At 46.0% G+C, this 18,474-nt stretch overlaps 1 protein-coding gene across 1 annotated transcript in view; it reads right to left on the reverse strand.

Annotated features, from left to right (window-relative positions):
- Positions 1-17,806, reverse strand: part of LOC146175128 (uncharacterized) — a 296,797-nt gene extending 278,991 nt beyond the window's left edge. Inside the window, exon 1 of the mRNA XM_084584578.1 lies at positions 17,563-17,806. Coding sequence (XP_084440704.1) covers positions 17,563-17,629 — 67 coding nt within the window. The 5' untranslated portion in view covers positions 17,630-17,806. The remainder of the gene's footprint in view (positions 1-17,562) is intronic.
- Between the last annotated feature and the right edge of the window lie 668 nt (positions 17,807-18,474).

The following is an 18,474-nucleotide window of genomic DNA, read 5'->3' on the forward strand; positions in this document are numbered from 1 at the left end:
GAATTTTACACAAAAAAAGACAACAATGGAAAATGTCACAAAGCTAAAAGGCTCAGGAATATCAATTCAGAATGATTATTCCCAGTCTACGCTGCTGACACGAAACCTACTTTGGGATAGCGCGAAAGAAGAGAGGGATAAAAAAAATGTCACCCTTATTCACGACAAGCTAAAAGTGGATAAAGATGTGTTTTTCTGGGATAAATCACAAAATAAACGCGTTAAGATAGTGTACCAGGATAAGAGAGTAGATCAGCAGGAAAGCATGACGCGAAGTACTAGATCACAACAAACGTTTGCGCATAATAAACGACAACACGCGTTGTTTAGTTAATAAGACAGACTTGTTCGAATTAGGGATATTATACCATGATCCGCACGTTGGAGTGGTTACTGAGACATGGCTTCACAGTGATGTGAATGATGAGGACGTTTTCCCTCCCTATTATACTGTATTTCGAAAAGACGGGGAATCTAGGGGTGGTGGAGTGGCTGTCCTAATTAAGAATCAAATTGAAGCTGTTTTGCAAGATGACGTACATGATATTGAATGCCTGTGTGTGAAACTCTCCTGTTGGGGACAAAACTTTGTCTTATATGCTGTTTATAGACATCCAGTTCTGGAACTGACTGCTTAACTCAACTAGAAAATCATCTCTTACAGTACCAAAACAGTAAAATTTTATTGATGGGTGACTTCAACATACCAGGTGTAGATTGGGAACTTCTTGAGTGTCTCGGTGCTTGCATAAAGCCAGCCAGCATATTGTTTAAAACAATGCTTACCCACAACCTGACGAAAATAGTTCATGAACCAACCAGTATTGTCGATTCCATGAATTCATTGTTAGATTTGCTGTTCGTCCCTCGCGACATCGTGAATTTTACGGTTTCTGTGGAACAAGGCCTGTCTGACCACCACTTGTTTAGTGCTTCTTTTCCTCTAGTACGGCAAACAAAATATAAACACTTATCTTCACGTTACTTTAAAGATTATTCGCGTGCCAATGACGCGTCTATCATTGAACTCTCTTGTTGATTTCGATGACGCCGATGTCAGCACACTCTGGGACAGTTTCAAAAAAATCTGTTTGTATTGTATCAGTACTTTTGTACCTAGCAGGTACAAAAAAGAAAGAACGGAAACCCCATGAATGACACGCAGTATAATTCAAATGAGGCGAAGGGTAAAACGGCACAAGAAAAAACGCGCAGATTCTGATGTGCTAAAGTAATTACTGGACAATCTAGCGCGTGCCTTACGTGATTCAAAAGATTATTTCTTCAACACATTTCTTCAAAACTTTATAAAAACCGAGCCAAGTAAGTTTTCGAATTACAGTAGCGAAAAAAAGAAAGCGGTCACACAAATTTTGGTGGACAATACTATGTTATGTGATCCAACAGCTATTACTGAACAATTTAATAGTTATTTTCAAAGTGTATCGTCTGCCCCGACCACACGTACCGACAATAGCCGAGTGTATTACCCCGCCGAAGTGAATTTTATTACTTATCCTGGTGTCATGTGGTCCTGACAACATTACAACCGCATTTCTGCGATGCTATGCCGAAACTCTGGCTCAATTCCTCGTAATAATATTTCGCGCTTCAATGTCATTAGGTAGAATACCCGATGACTGGAAGACAGCCCGAATTGTTCCCGTTTATAAAAAAGGAGGTCGTCTTCTCTTGCAGAACTACCGTCCCATATCACTGACGTCCCCATTCTGTAAATTATTAGAACATTAAGTTGCACATCGTATGAACGATTTTTTAGGAAAAAATTGCGTGCTAACTAGTTTCCAGCAGGGGTTCAGAAAAGAACTCTGGACGGTAACACCGCTAATTACAGTAATAAATTCATTTGCTTCCTGTATAGACAATAAAGGCCAAATCGATGCAACATTTTTGGATTTTAGCAAGGCATTTCACAAAGTTCCTCATAATAAACTAATTTTTAAAATGAAAGAAATTGGCATTCCTGATATTTTAGTAACATGGATTAATGCATACTTAAAAGACCGCAAACAGTTTGTTGAAGTGGGGGGACAACGTTCGGGCTCTCTCAGTTTCATCCGGTGTTCCCCAAGGAAGCGTTCTGGGCCCTCTGCTTTTCCTTTTTTATGCCAATGATATCGTTGAAGTTGTTAACCCACCAGTGCATATTCGATTGTTTGCTGACGATTGTATTCTATACAGAGAAATTACAAATAGGGAAGATCAATGTGACCTGGACAGTGCCTTGAACAACGTTTTCGAATGGTGCGACCGATGTGGCATGATTCTGAATGCTGATAAAAGTGTTTATATGCCGATAACCCAAAAAACCATACGTCATAGCTACACATATAAATTAGGCTTTCTGCCTCTTCAACAAGTATCCAACTACAAATACCTAGGAGTAACAATAAGTAGCAATCTATCATGGAACTTGCACATAAACAATATCTGCTCTGCTGCATTTAGGAAATTGTGCTGCTTAAGACATAAACTAAAAAATGCTCCTTCTAACATTAAGCTACGTTGTTATTCTTCATTAATTAGACCTAAACTCGAATATGCATGCGTAGTGTGGGACCCGTATACTAAATCTAACGTAAAAAATCTGGAAAGAATACAGAGAAGAGCTGTCAGGTTTATTTTCAATAAATATGCAAAATATGAATATAAAATTTACTTGGGGCCAGCTGAGCAAATAAACAATGGCGTAACTATAATGACCCGTTCATATCCAACTGGCATAGTTTGCCTGATGATCCCAAGTGTCGGCGAAATTGGTATTATCAGAGTGAATGTGTACCGGTGTTAAAAATACTTTCTGCAGTTAAAAACTATGAATGCGCGAGCGTGCACAAACCTTGTGTCAGGGCATTGTCTACTCTTTTTTCTTTTAATTGCTTCCAGCCCTTGAGTTAAGGATCTTGTTATTGAGCACATTCCTGTTTACAAATGTATAGTTTTCGCAGCGATGATATGACGACAAAAACTTATTTCGGGTAACTGCTTATATAAGCAAAGAGGCGACTTCGCTGACACGTACGCGAATCTCAGAATTCGAAATTAAGTTGTGCGCTTGACTAAAGATAAAGCTCTGATAAAGCTAAAGACAAAGCGCACAAAAAGACACACTCCAGAGAAGAAGACACAGGACACGCGCTAACTTTCATCTGATTTACTTGCAGCAATAGCAGCAAATATATGCATCTATTTGCTGCCATTGCTGCAAATAAATCAGATGAGAATTAGCGCGTGTCCTGTGTCTTCTTCTCTTGAGTGTGTCTTCCTGTGCGCTTTATCCTTAGTGAAGTTGCAAACCACGACTGAGAGCACCGCAATCGCGGCGCTCAAACGCACTAGTCACGTGGTATTATTTGTATTTCGCGGGTTTCTTTAGAGCCCGGAAAAAAAGATACACGGAAGACTTTCTTTATCGCAATTAATGGAATGGGGGTTTCTGAAGGTGCTCTACAACCTTCCAATTCACTTTCGTGGTCTAAGGTGAATATTTAATAAATTAGAAAAATTAACATAATTAGCCAATTAAGTAATTTCAAAACAAAAAATTGCCTGTAGTGCGCAAGCAGGCTGGCAGTTGTATGCAACTGGTTTCACTAACCTACCTCCAACATATTATTTTGTAACTCTTGGCTCAAGTTAGCTGGGACACCCGGTATATATATACATATATATATATATATATATATATATATATATATATATATATATATATATATATATATATATATATATATATATATATATATATATATATATACAGGATGTCACACAACTTTCCCGATTATCTATTTTATTCCAACAGTTTCGGAAGGTGGACCGTCCTTCTTCAAGGTAGAATTGAGTATGAAGAATAAGCCTGTACATTACGCCACTGCTAGGAGAGGGAGAAGGAATTCTCGCTCTCCGTCTTTGGAGAAGCAAACATTACTGAATAGATAGAAAGGGCGAAAAGCTCCAGTTGATTATTGGCTGGTGATGCAACAAAGACGGAGAAAGAGAGAAACAAAAAAAAGGGGGAGAGAGAAAAGGGGCAAAAAGAGAAAGTGGAGAGCCGACGAATGTTACATACGTGCCGTGCTTCCACGAAGACGACACTACAAGCAAGACAAGTCTCTCTCGAAGGAAAGTTCAGAATAACATACAAAAATAAAAAACAATAAAAAAAACTGAAAAACAGACAACGCGAGCATGCACACCAGGACGGCCCGCTCCCCAGCGGTGCAGGTGTTCAAGAAACCGTTGGGATAAGAGTTATGTGTTCTAGACGGAGTTGTTCCACCCCGCGACACGCCAGCGATCGGAGCCAGGGCGGCGCGCCGCCGCGGCGACGAAAGAGCCGTCGGCCAGACGCGCTCTCCCGAAACCCGAAACCCAATGCCGCAGCCGGGCATTCGCGTCAAGTGGTTCCCGCGAGCGCGTCCTAAGTGAAGACGTTTGTTGCGGGATAGAAAACCGACCAGAGGGGGGAGGCCAAGGAGCTAAATAAGGAGTTAAAACATTTACGCAGTACTGTGAATCGCAAACAATACCAAAGGGTTTGCGGCTACAGCTATCCCGGGCTATGACAATTCTGAACGACGATGAAGAGGCGGAGTGGAATGGCTTTCTACATGACAGCTCACTGCGCCTTATGGACCTAATCATAAGACATAGCCATCGAAAAGCTCTCGAACTTGAACATATGGAAGAATGCTGCCGCCGCGAACAATCATTCACGGAAAATGAACTAATTGAGCTCCGCGAATTTGAAAATCGCAAAACAACAGAAATCAATGAAAAGAAAATAAAAAAAAACTCAGCCGGGATGGTGTGGTTTCTAAGCCTAGCTATCCTCTAACACCGCCTGTGGCCAAGGATAAACCAGCCCCACCTGTGGCTAAAGATAAAGTAGCTCCTCGCCAGCCTTGTGGATCTGCTGGAAACCAGTCTACCATGGCTAATGATAATGTAGTGAATGTGTCGAGTCTGCCGCTCTCACCTTCGGAACGAACGTTGCTCGCTAGGGGCCTAACATTCTGCCCTACGACAGGAAAATTCAATGAATTTCATTTATTTCAAGATTTAGATAACTTTGCAAGGAGTCTGCGTCTCCGTGAATACTTCAGTAACCACGAAACGAAGCGTGAAATTAACATACCGGGGATATCTGATAAATCATGGACACCAAGGGAACACAGAGACAAACATTTAGACATGTACATCGCTGCTGTTCAAAAGGATATTCTGGCTGCTTATACAAAATCAAAACCTAATGCAGTCCGTAACAACCTGTCACCCGAAGAGCGCCAAGCACTCGACGCTTTGAGTCAGCGGTCCGACATCATCATCAAACCTGCGGACAAAGGCGGCGCTCTTGTTGTTATGGACAAGGCAGAATATTTAACAGAAGGTTTCCGACAATTGGAAGATAAACGTTTCTACACTAAATTGGATAGCGATCCCACAAGAGATTTTGAAACCAAAATCAACAATCAATTAGAGACTCTGTTTCAAAAAGCAAAAGATATCCCAGGATATGTTTAAAGCAATGAAGCCCATCAAACCGGTTCCCGGGCGATTCTACCTCCTCCCAAAAATTCACAAACCCAACCGTCCCGGCCGCCCAATTGTGTCAAGTAGCAGTACACTCACTGAAAATATTTCCGCAGTCCTTGACTTCCTATTTAAGGACATTATACCAACTATCCCTGCCTACATTAAAGACACAAATCATTTCCTGAGGGTCGTGTCCAACCTCGAAATTCCGACGGAAAGCTTTTTAGTCACAATGGACGTAACATCCCTGTACACGAACATCCCCCATTCAGACGGCATACGCGCGGCAGTGGATGCATACCTTAAGACGGACCCCTCGGTGAACCTGGATGAGGAAACCCTCTCCACTATTCTTAGCCTGGTGCTTAATCACAATAACTTCGAATTTGAGGGAAGACACTACCTTCAGGTTAACGGTACGGCGATGGGAACCAAGGTGGCACCGGCTTATGCCAATATATTCATGGCGGCCCTCGAGAAGCAATTCCTGAAACCCCTCCTATAAACGTTTTCTTGACGATAATTTCCTCATTTGGCCCCACGACGAAGCCATCCTGTTAACATTTATACAAAATTACAATTCATTTCACCCTTCCATATCGTTCACTCACAGCTTTTCTAAATCCTTAATTAACTTCTTGGACGTTACAATACAGAGAAAAGGCAACGTTCTTAAGACTACCCTATACCGGAAACCTACCGACCGCCAGCAGTACCTAAATTTCAAAAGCAGCCACCCACACCACTGTAAAACCAGCATACCGTACTCACAGGCCCATAGATTCCGACGGATTTGCTCTGAGCTAGATGACTTTGACCGCCATGCGGAGCAACTAAAAACAAATCTTCTGCAAAAGGAATGCCCCCCTTCATTGTTGATGATGCTATTAGGAAAGCTCGAGGCTTAGACAGAAATGAAATAATCAATTTTGAAAAATCACAGCAGAACGACAAGCCAACAAACCTCGTTCTTACACATTCCTCAAACATGCCACGGGTTAATAATATCCTCTCGAAACATTTTAATATAATCCAGCAAAGCAGTCACTTTTCTTCCATTTTCAAACAGCCACCGAGAGCAGCGTATCGGCGCTCTAGAAATCTAAAGGACATGTTAGTTAAATCTAAAACGACCGCCAATGCTAACCCTAACCCCGGATGTAAACCGGGCGGAAAACCACGCTGTAAAGTTTGCAATCATGTGCAGGCGACAAATACTGTAAAGGGCAACTTCTCTGATTTCACCTTTAAGATCAAAGAATCCTTGAACTGCGACAGTGCCAATGTGGTATACATGCTAAGCTGCGGTGTGTGCGGCATGGAATACGTCGGCCAGACCGAAACACCATTCAGGTTTCGTTTCAATAACCACAAGGCCCACGTCCACAGACTGCCAAATCTCCCTTTTTCTAAGCACCTGTGCCTTCCAAACCACACTTTCGAAAACATTCGGGTCATTCTCCTTCAATCAGGCTTCCAAACAAATCGACAAAGAGAACTAAGAGAATCATACTTCATACACAAATTTCAGACTCTAACCCATGGAATTGATGAAACATTGGGCAACTCTGCCTTTCTGAAAAGCCTACATAACTAATAGACAAGGCCTTTATCTTCCCCCATTTAACCGCTCCTAAGAATTTCCTCCTTCTCACGCATACTATACTGTTCGTTATTTAGCTCCTTGGCCTCCCCCTTCTGGTCGGTTTTCTATCCCGCAACAAACGTCTTCACTTAGGACACGCTCGCGGGAACCACTTGACGCGAATGCCGGGCTGCGGCATCGGGTTTCGGGTTTCGTCTGGCCGACGGCTCTTTCGTCGCCGCGGCGACGCGCCGCCCTGGCTCCGATCGCTGGCGTGTCGCGGGGTGGAACAACTCCGTCTAGAACACATAACTCTTATCCCAACGGTTTCTTGAACACCTGCACCGCTGGGGAGCGGGCCGTCCTGGTGTGCATGCTCGCGTTGTCTGTTTTTCAGTTTTTTTTTTATTTTTTCATTGTTTTTTATTTTTTTATGTTATTCTGAACTTTCCTTCGAGAGAGACTTGTCTCGCTTTTAGTGTCGTCTTCGTGGAAGCACGGCGCGTATGTAACATTCGTCGGCTCTCCACTTTCCCTTTTTGCCCCTTTTCTCTCCCCCCCCTCTTTTTTTTGTTTCTCTCTTTCTCCGTCTTTGTTGCATCACCAGCCAATAATCAACTGGAGCTTTTCGCCCTTTCTATCTATTCAGTAATGTTTGCATCTCCAAAGACGGAGAGCGAGAATTCCTTCTCCCTCTCCTAACAGTGGCGTAATGTGCAGACTTATTCTCCATACTCAATTCTACCTTGAAGAAGGACGGTCCACCGTCCGAAACTGTTGGAATAAAATAGATAATCGGGAAAGTTGTGTGACATCCTGTTTGAATTTAACTCTGGCGCATTAGTAACCAGCAATCCATGTCTATATATATATATATATAGCATAAGTAAATAGACGTACTTGGTTGCTAGAGGTTACATACAAGTGAAAAATTGCTTCATACTGTTTCCAAGTTTATTTGTAGTCGACGTTTCGGCAGGAGCCCTGCCTTTCTCAAGACTCTTGAAAAAGGCAGGGCTCCTTCCGAACCGTCGACTAAAAATAAACTTGGAAACGGTATGAAGCAATATTTCACTTGTATATATATATTGCCACCTGGTGTCCCAGATGTTTTTAGGTGACACCTGGAAGAAAAGGACGCCGAAGTGGTTTCGCGTGCTGTGCGCGGAACTTTGCCTGCTGGTTGCGCTTCATCCCGTCGTCTTAGTCACATCTAGCCCTCTTGTCCGTGACATATTTTGGTGTCGGCGCAGGGTATCGATCCCAGTATATGTCCCGAACTCCTCCGCATACCCAGGATTCAGGTCCTGTGCCAATCGACACTCCTGTTCACCGCGCTAGCCAGAGGAACCTAGGCCTACCACCTGAGCACGGGCCGTTGGAGTTCAACACCGCAGGCGCCCCTCGACCGGCTATGCAAGGAGCTCCAACTTACTACACCCTGCAAAATCCACGACTGCCTCAGCCCTTCCACGGCAGTCAGAGCAAAGACATCGAAGACTGGCTTATCCAATTTGAACGGGTCGCCTCGTTTAATCAGTGGGACGACGCCGCCAAGCTTCGAAATGTCTTCTTCAGCCTGGAAGATGGCGCTCGTACTTGGTACGAGAACCGAGAAGACGCCCTAACATCATGGCGTGAGTTCTGCCGACGAATTCGTGAGACCTATACCAGCGCGGATCGGCGAGAACGCGCAGAAAGGGCTCTACAGTCTCGTATACAGATGCCAAATGAGACTGTGACCATGTATGTGGAGGACATGACCCGGCTCTTCCGACGTTCTGACCCGGCCATGACCGAAGACAAAAAGGTGCGCCACCTTATGCACGGTATTAAAGAGCAACTGTTCGCTGGCCTCGTGCGTAATCCACCAAGGACGGTTGCCGAGTTTCTTTTGGAAGCTGTCACAATAGAGAGGATGCTCCAGCAGCGGTCTACCACTTACGACAGGCCGGTGGTCGCCGCTTCGGTTGTGGAGCCGTTTTCGGCCTTCGGGGCTACCCCGAACCTACGCGACATCATCCGTTCAGTTGTACGCGAAGAGATCCAGAAGCTCTCCGGTGCTCCACAGCCGACGGTCGGCTCTGTAGCCAGCATTGTCCGCGAAGAGCTTCAAGCGTTGAAGCCCTCGGTAGCGTCCGCTGATCCACAACCTTTCCCCGCGGAGTACCTGCGTCCAACTTATGCAGATATGGCGCGACGCCCTGCCACTGCTTCGGCGCCATTACCGCCACCCGATCAAGGCTCACTGTATTCCGCACACACTGAGCCGTTCGTCGACAACCACGCTCCGAGGTGGTGCACGTTGTCCGCATGAAACCGTATTTCACGCAGTAATGTGCGGTGTACTATGCACTCGTTTAGTTGTGTAGGGCACCGCCTCTGTTTTATATTCGTTTTCTGTACTGACTTGCATCGCCCATCGCTCGCGCCCAGTCTGTGATTTCGTTTTTTTAGGAGGGGGAGTAATGCCACCTGGTGTCCCAGATGTTTTAGGTGACACCTGGAAGAAAAGGACGCCGAAGTGGTTTCGCGTGCTGTGCGCGGAACTTTGCCTGCTTGTTGCGCTTCATCCCGTCGTCTTAGTCACATCTAGCCCTCTTGTCCGTGACAATATATATATATATATATATATATATATATATATATATATATATATATATATATATATATATATATATATATATATATATATATATATATATATGTGTAAGCAGATAAATGAAGGGGAACGGAGCACACCGGAAGCGATATTCGGAGGTCGTGGGTTCGGTTCCCACCATCGGCACGTTGTTTTTTCTTCTACTTTGCGTTTAATTATCTTTCACCTGAACAGATTACATTACTAATTTATGTGATTATCGAAGTAAAAATTAATAATAATAAAAAAAAAGACAAAGTACGATCCCCAATGCTTTCCTTGGCCTCGCCGACTGTTGGCTTCTTTCCTTCATGTATTTTAACGAGCACCCTCATTTCTCCTTCATTAATCTGCTTATAGCTTACGGGGATCTCGGTTCTGGCAGTTTTGAAGCCATAGGTAGCGTAAGAGGGTTCTAGCACAGCGTTCGCCCTTGCTCTTGATCAAGTTCTACGTGACGCTGGCGGTAACACAGGACGTTCTACGTCCGCCGCTTTGGTTGAGGGTGGCGCTGGTGAACACTCTCAAGGTTCGTGTACAGACAACATTAATGCCCAAGAAAGTAGCAGGGGAGACAGCGGCCGATGTAGCTCAGTTGGAAGAGCACCGGATGCAATATTCGGAGGTCGTGGTTGCGGTTCCCGCCATCGGCACGTTGTTTTTTCTTCTACTTTGCGTTTAATTATCTTTCTCCTGAACAGATTACATTACTAATTTATGTGATTATCGAATTAAATATTAATAATAATGAAAAAAGACAAAGTACAATCCCCAATGCTTTCCTTAGCCTCGCCGACTGTTGGCTTCTTTCCTTCACACACACACACACACACATATATATATATATATATATATATATATATATATATATATATATATATATATATATATATGTGTGTGTGTGTGTGCGTGTGTGTGTGTGTGTGTGTGTGTGTGTGTGTGTGTGTGTGTGTGTGTGTGTGAAGGAAAGAAGCCAACAGTCGGTAAGGAAAGCATTGGGGATTGTACTTTGTCTTTTTTCATTATTATTAATATTTACTTCGATATATATATATATATGTTTCATAAAAGTCTTTCAAGATTCAGAAATATGTATAAGATGAGGTAGAGGCGCACAAACGAAAACAACTGTTTATTTCCGACATTTCAGCCGGGGCCCGGCCTTCGTCAAGGAATGTCTTGACGAAGGAATGCCTTAACGGCATTCCTTGACGAAGGCCGGGCCCCGGCCGAAAGGTCGGAAATAAACCGTTGTTTTCTTTTGTGCGCCCCTACCTTATCTTGTATATATATATGGTTTACTATGCTGGCACTCAACAAGTGAAGAACGAAGTGTCTGGAGGGGTGCACGAAGATGACGGTGAGTGTTAGTTGAGCGGTTAAGCGGTGCCCATTAATTCCGGAGTGGTGTTGCCCACTGGTGCGCGATTTCCACTCATAATATCTTTGGTGGAGGTGAAATATTGGATCCCGTACAACAAGCTGGAAATCCGCAGTGGACCATCTTGTACCATCCCCATGTCCACAGACGCCACCCCCACTTCGGCCGCCGCCCCAGCTATCGTCATGGCTCATCCCCGGGACCCGGGCGCCTTTTGCGGTACCGACGACGTTGATGTAATTGACATGTTGGCCCTCTATTAGCGAGTAACCAAGCACAACCACTGGGATGTAACACTCATGCTGACAAATGTCATATTTTCTTTGACCGGAATCGCACGCATCTGCTTTCAAACGCACGAAGACGAGCTGACATGTTGGGACGTATGCAAACAATACCTTAATGACCTCTTCGGCAAGGGTATTGGACGCCAACTTGCTGTCGAGAAAGACGTGGCACCTCGCGCCCAAGAGAGAGAGAGAAAACATTTATTGCTCTAAAAAGTTTCTGGTATTAGCGGCGGGCCGATGTCTTCATATCTTCGGCCTCTTCACAACGTCGGCTCCCCTATTCCAGGGCACCGCTGAGTCTTGCTGCTTCGCAGGCGTGCCGCACCAGTGCCCTTTGGGCCGTGAGCTCGCTGCTGGTCAGCAGACCCTCCCATTGTTCCGCACTCGGGTTATTTAGTTTGTGGAAGGCTCTGTTTCGTTCGCATTCCCATGTGATGTGGTATAGTGTGGGGGTTGTCCCGCACCACGGACATGTGTTTCTGTATTATGTAGGGAACATCTTGTGTAGTATGTATAGATTGTGGAATGTCCCTGCTTGCATTCTCCGCCAGCAGACCGCCTCGTGCTGTGTTAATGATGTGTGGGGTGGGGAGTATTTGAATCCCCGCCCTCTGTGGCAGTTTAGTATTTCTGTATACGTTGGTTCCACCGTTATGGGGTCCTCCAGGGCTTCTGACTGCCCTGCTCGGTTCGTGATCTCGCGAACTAGGCTGTCTACCCTCGAGTTACCCTCTATCCCGGTGTGTGCCGGTATCCAGAAAATCCTGTGTCTTAAGGTCTTATTTGGAAGCCTTGCTTCGAGGAGGATGCTCAGCGCTTCCTTGCCTATTTTGCCCCGGGTGTAGTTCCTGCATGCTGCTTTGGAGTCTGTTAGGATTATGAGAGACTTGTTCCTACGGTAACCTTCGACGGCCGCTAGAGCTACGGCAGCCTCCTCCCCCTCCGTTACCGTACAGTTTCTTAGCGTCGCACGGCTGATTGGTTCCCCCATGTGGTCTACCACTGCTGCCGCGACTCTGAACTTTCTGGTCCTGCGGTCCCATGGGTATAGGGCCGCGTCTGTGTATACCGTATTTTCCATTGTGGCTAGGTTCCGCTGCACATAGTCTGCCCTGGCCTGCCTTCTAGCGGCGTAGAGGTTGGGATCCATGTTTCTCGGTGGGGGCTGACATCCAGTGTTTGACGGACCTCGTCTGGAATGGCGGCTGTTCAATCTACGATCCCTTCTACGTCGTGTCCTAATCTCTCTAGGAGCTTGCGGCCGGTGACTGTCTGTTGGAGCCTGACTATTTGCGCACTTAACTGGGCGTTCGTTAGTTCTTCGAATGTGTTGTTTAGGCCCATTTGTAGCAGCTTTTCATATGATGTGTTTTTTGGTAAGTAGAGCGCCGTCTTGTACGCTATTCTTAGCAGCGCCTCCGGCACCCAGAACAACGCCAATTGCGGAAGGAGGACCCTCGCGCCCAAATTTCATCTGAATGTTTTTTTCCTGCCTACAATACGTCCTATCCCTGTGCCGAAAAGTCAACGCGGCTATGACTGAGGAAGACAAAGTGGGCCGCATACTATGGGGTATAGCCGACGACGACGACGACGCTTTCTACCTCTTCTTGCGCAGAGACTGTTCTGCTGTGGACTCGGTTCTTTAGGTGGGCCGGCGCTTGGAGCAGACGAAACAAAAATTCATATGTCCGCGTTCCGACTGCCTGCAGAACAGAGCTGCTAGCTCGTCCTGTACTGACCTGCCTACTCTCTATCAGCCTTCCAACCAAACTTGACCCGTATCGTCAGCCGCGAACTCGAGGCCATGGCTCCTGCTGTTTCCTCATCGGAGCTCACAGACAACGCCCTGCCTATGGTATCCTTCACCCAGGCTGTTGTTCGCCAGGAGGATGCTAATATGGGAATCTTTACTGGCCCCGTCCCGGACACCATCGACTCCAACTCAGCCCCTCCTGTGATAACTGCTGCCTCTAATCCCAGCTTTATGCCTCGATACCGCTACCACAAGCCTAATGAACGGCGTACCGCTGACGATCGCCTAATCTGCTTCAACTGTTCCCGTGCTGGTCATATCTCTCGTCACTGCCGCAACCGCTGGTAGATGCCGTCATGCCCATTCTACTATGTCAATCGCAGTGGAGCCTCCGTACCGCGCCGTTCCTCGCCCCAGCCTGACGCGCCCCGTGCAGATCCTGTTCCACCTGTTCCTGCATCCAGCCGGTCGCCTTCCCCGCAAACCCGACCATCTCGTTCTTCTCTTCCTCGTCGTAGTTCTTCACTGTCCTATGCCGGCCGCTTCTCGGAAAACTAGACGATGCAAATCACGGAGTTGATGCTGCAGTCGTGACCCGGACTGAAAAGCCTCTGTTGATCTTTGCTCCATAGTCTAACCTCATCGAAATCCTTGTGGATGGGGTTTCTGTCTCTGCCCTTATTGACATCAGTGACCAACTCTGTTCTCAGTTCCTCGTTTCGTCGTCGCCTGAAGAAAGTCCTGACGCCGGCAGTTTCACCCACCGTTCGTGTCGCCAATGGCAGACTTCTGCCGGGCACGTGTACCGCCCGCGTAACCATTGCTGGTCATCACACACCAGTCTTATTCACCGTGCTTCAAGAATGCCCCCATGACCTGATTCCTTTGCCTTAACTTCTTGACCGCTCACTCAGCCCTTATTGACTGCACAACCGACATTCTATGCCTGGACCTTCCCCTCTTCACTGAAGACCTCTTCACGCAACATCGCCTCCGCTCAGCAAAATATTCCCGTCTCACTCCTGAAGCTATTGTCTACATTCCTATGTGCCCTTCTTCCCACGTGCCCATGAAAACTACCTGGCATGCCGCATTACAGATGTCGTGCAGCATCGACACGTCATCCTTCCACACCTCGTCGTACACGTATCTCAGAATCGCACCAGTCTCCCAGTCCTCAACTTCAGCTTGTCGACCCAAGTCCTTCCCGACGGAATTTCATTATCTGAAATTTTCCCGCTGCCCGACTGTGAAGTTTGAGCTCTAACTTCCGACCCTCCCTCTGCAACCCGCACAGCCGCTGCCGCTCCTATGAGGTCTCCTTTCTACCGTGATCCTGTTTTCAGCATGATTGCGGCCAACCTGCAATTCGATTCTGTCGACAAGCTCTACAAGCTGTTGCTTTCTGATAGCGACATTTTTGATATTGGGACCAGACCTCTTGGCCAAACGTCTGTTGTAGCCCACCGCATCGACACCGATGACGCTGCTCCTATTCACAAGCGACCGTGCCGTGTCTCTCTTTTCGAGCGCCAGGTGATTCAACGGAAATCGACAAGATGCTGGCCGACGACATTATTGAGCCTTCGATCAGTCAATGGGCGTCACCTGTTAACCTAGTAAAGAAGAAAGATCGGAGCTGGAGATTCTGCGTCGACTATCACCACCTCAACAAGTTGAGCAGAAAACACGTCGACACTCTTCCGCGCATTGACGATGCACTTGATTGCTTACATGGCGCCAGCTACTTTTCCTCCATCGACCTTCGCTCTGGGTACTGGCAAATCTCTGTCGATGAACGAGACAGCAAAAAAACGGCATTTATCACTCCTTTACCAATTTAAAGTCATGCTTTTGGCTTATGTAAGCCCCTGCAACTTTTGAACGAATGATGGACTCTTTGCTGCGCGGCTTCAAGTGAACGACTTGTCCGTGTTAATTAGACGACGTCTTTGTTTTCTCGTCCACTTTTGACAGCCTTTCTACCATTCTCGAGCTAATCCGCCGCGCCGGCCTTCAACTCAACTCTAAGAAATGCAGTTTTGCCAATCGGGAAATCAAAGTTCTTGGCCAATTAGTGAATGCTGCTGGTGTTCAGTCTGACCCTGATAGGATTCGCGCCGTTCGTAGTTTTTCCACGTCACGTTCATCTAGTAATTTTTAAGTTTTCTCGGCTTATGTTCGTATTTCTGTCTTTATGTCCAGAACTTCGCAGCCTTTGCTCCCCTCTCACCGCTGTACTAAAAAAATGCACGTTTCTGTTAAGGCCCTGACCAAGTTGCAGATTTCTCTGAATTTATCGCTGCTATTTACTGATCCACCCATCGTGGCCCATTTTAACCCTTTAGCCCCTACCGAACTCCGCACTGACCCAAGTGGTCACGGCATTGGAGCTATCCTCGCTCAGCGACACCACGGCCGCATCAAAGTGATTGCGTATGCCAGCCGCCTATTATCAACGGCAGAACAAAATTACTCTGTCACAAAGAGGGAGTGAGTAGCTCGTGTTTGGGCTATTGCGTAATTCCTCCCTTATTTGTTTGGGAGACCCTTTACTGTTATGACGGAACAGAATGCCTTGTGCTGGTTCTCTTCACTCAAAGACCCCACTGAACGTTTGGGACGCTGGGCGTTAAGGTTGCAAGAATACATATTTTCTGTGATTTATATCTCTAGTCGGCTTCACCAAGATGCAGATTGCGTGCCCCGCAACCCTCTCAATCCACCTTCTCTACGGACTCTGACATTAACGCATACGCCCTGTCCGTATTGGCCTGTACCCACATAGCCGACAAATAGCGCTCGGACTCTGCGCTCCGGTCTATCATTGACCGTCTGACTACCGGGCAGTCCGAACCTGTCCTCGCCATGTTAGTACACCAAGGGGACGCACTACACCGCCGCAATATGGGACCTGATGGCGCTGAGCTTTTGCTCGTCGTTCCGAAACATCTACGCTCCATCATCCTGGAACAATGTAATAATGCTCCCACTGCTGGATATTTAGATGTTTTCTGCACGTATGAAAGCGTGTGCCAACGTTTTTACTGGCCGCTTGTCTGCAGCTCAGTCCAACATTATGTGGCCGCGTGTGAGGTGTGCCAGCGTCGGAAAAGCCATTCGTATTGCCATCTGGACACCTGCAGCCAATCTCCATCCCGATTGACCTGATTGTTCCTTGTGGTGTTGATTCGCTTGGAGTTCCCAGTCTTTGCCTCGGGGAACAAATGGATCGCCGTAGCGACCGATTATGCCACGCGTTTCGCCATTACCAGCGCAATCACGACTAGCTGCGCTACAGATGTCGCTGATTTTCTCCGCCACGACATGATACTATAAGAGGGTGTCCCTCGTGAACTACTTGCGAATCGTGGTCGCTGCTTCCTCTTCACAGTGGTAAACGAGCAACTTCGTGTGTGTACCGTACGCCACAAATTTAACCTCGCCTATTACCCTCAGACCAACGGCATTAGAGAACGCCTCTACCGTACGATCATAGATATATTTTCAATGTACGTCTCCTGCGACCACCGGGATTGGGACATTAGTCTACCCTTTGTAACGTTCGTCTATAACTCTTCTCGTCATGAGGCCGCTGGCTACTCTCCTTTTTATCTGCTCTTTTGACGACACCCATTACTCCACTTCGACGGACCGCTACCCGCTACTGACGACGCCACTAGTACTTATGCTCTTGACGCCATCTCCCGCGCTAACGATTCTGGCCACATTGCTTGCGATAGACTGTTTGCCTCCCAAGGCTCCCAGCAATCCCGTTATAAAATTCGCCCCCTCGATGTGCATCACGCTTCAGGCTCTCTCATTCTGCTGTGGCTCCCATCCCGCCTTATGGATTTGTGCGAAAAATATTTACCACGTTACACAGGCCCCTACGTACCAATGTATAGTATAGCATATAGTATAGTATATAAGCATAGCAAAAGGCAAGAATAACTGCATGGATGTTATCACCGCGAAAAATGTGCACCTTTGAAGCAACTATCGGCTGTTTGAGGTCGCGCTCATTGTCAATAAAATACCAATTCAAACGTAATGTGGTCTGGGGGTTCATTTTGAGTCATATAGCGTAACGAAAAATACAGGTAGAGCGGCATCAAAAGTCACCCTCTACACGTACATACGTGGCCATAACATCAGGCTCACTTGAACAAGTCTACGGCTTTGGTAAATTCAACAACACGTTTTTATAACCTCACTAACATAGCGCTTAGAAATAAAACTACACGATGCTGCAGAATCCCAAACTTATAAAACACATAGGTAATAAAGCTTTATAAACCTGCGTAGAATATATAAGGAGAAGGTCTTTACAGACGCCTCGATAATACTCACCACATTGCGCATTGCTTGCAACCAAGGTGAAGCAGCAGGCCATAAATATTATATCATAATGCCTCATTTCAGATAGCTGATTGTTGCCTGTCCACTGTCTTTATATATATATGTTAAGTTTAGAGAAAGTCGTTAAAACTGAATCTCTAAAGAATTTGCGAGAAGAAAATAGCCGGTTATTTTCTAAATCATTAAACACTGCAACTAGTAGCTGATGATTCTTAGACAACCCCCGAAGAACGAAGCAAATTTATACCTACTGCACCTTATGACACCGTACATGGTGACGCATTACTTCATACATTTGCTGCCTATAATAAGGTTGAGCTGAAAATTTAAATTTTAGTTTAAGTTTCAAGTCATTATGTCAACACGAACTGTTTAGCAATTTAGCTGACAGGGCAAATCATACTCAAGGAAACACCATAGTTCATCATTATTGCCTCTTTAGCATTTTCCCGTTATTTCAAAAGCAGTTTTAGAGATTTTTCTGCTTCCCTTCACAACCTATGTTAACGGACCGCAAAGACAAATCTTCGTCTATACTGCGCGCACGATGGCTTCGAAGAAATAAGATGTCGGGACCATTCGGATGAAGGCGGTGTTTATGATACAGGGAACACCAAATAAATTTAACACGAGGCAGAGATAAACGAAAAAAATATCATTCGCAGCATAAATCATTGTTCACATCGTTTGTTAGCTACGGGTAGAAATATAGATAAGTAGAGTGGCTTTTTGGGTTTGTAGGTACATAGTTCCTATACACTATAGCGCCGAAAAAGACGAGGACACAAGAGACGAGAGACGAACACCACGAGGTTGGAAGTTAGCGTGCACTCCTGGTGTTCGTCTCTCGTCTCTTGTGTCCTCGTCTTTTGCGGCGCTATAGTGTATTGGGTAGAAATAAGT

Source organism: Amblyomma maculatum, chromosome 11 (genome assembly GCF_055883805.1).
Source record: "Amblyomma maculatum isolate TAMU_Amacu chromosome 11, ASM5588380v1, whole genome shotgun sequence".
Lineage (NCBI taxonomy): Eukaryota > Metazoa > Arthropoda > Arachnida > Ixodida > Ixodidae > Amblyomma > Amblyomma maculatum.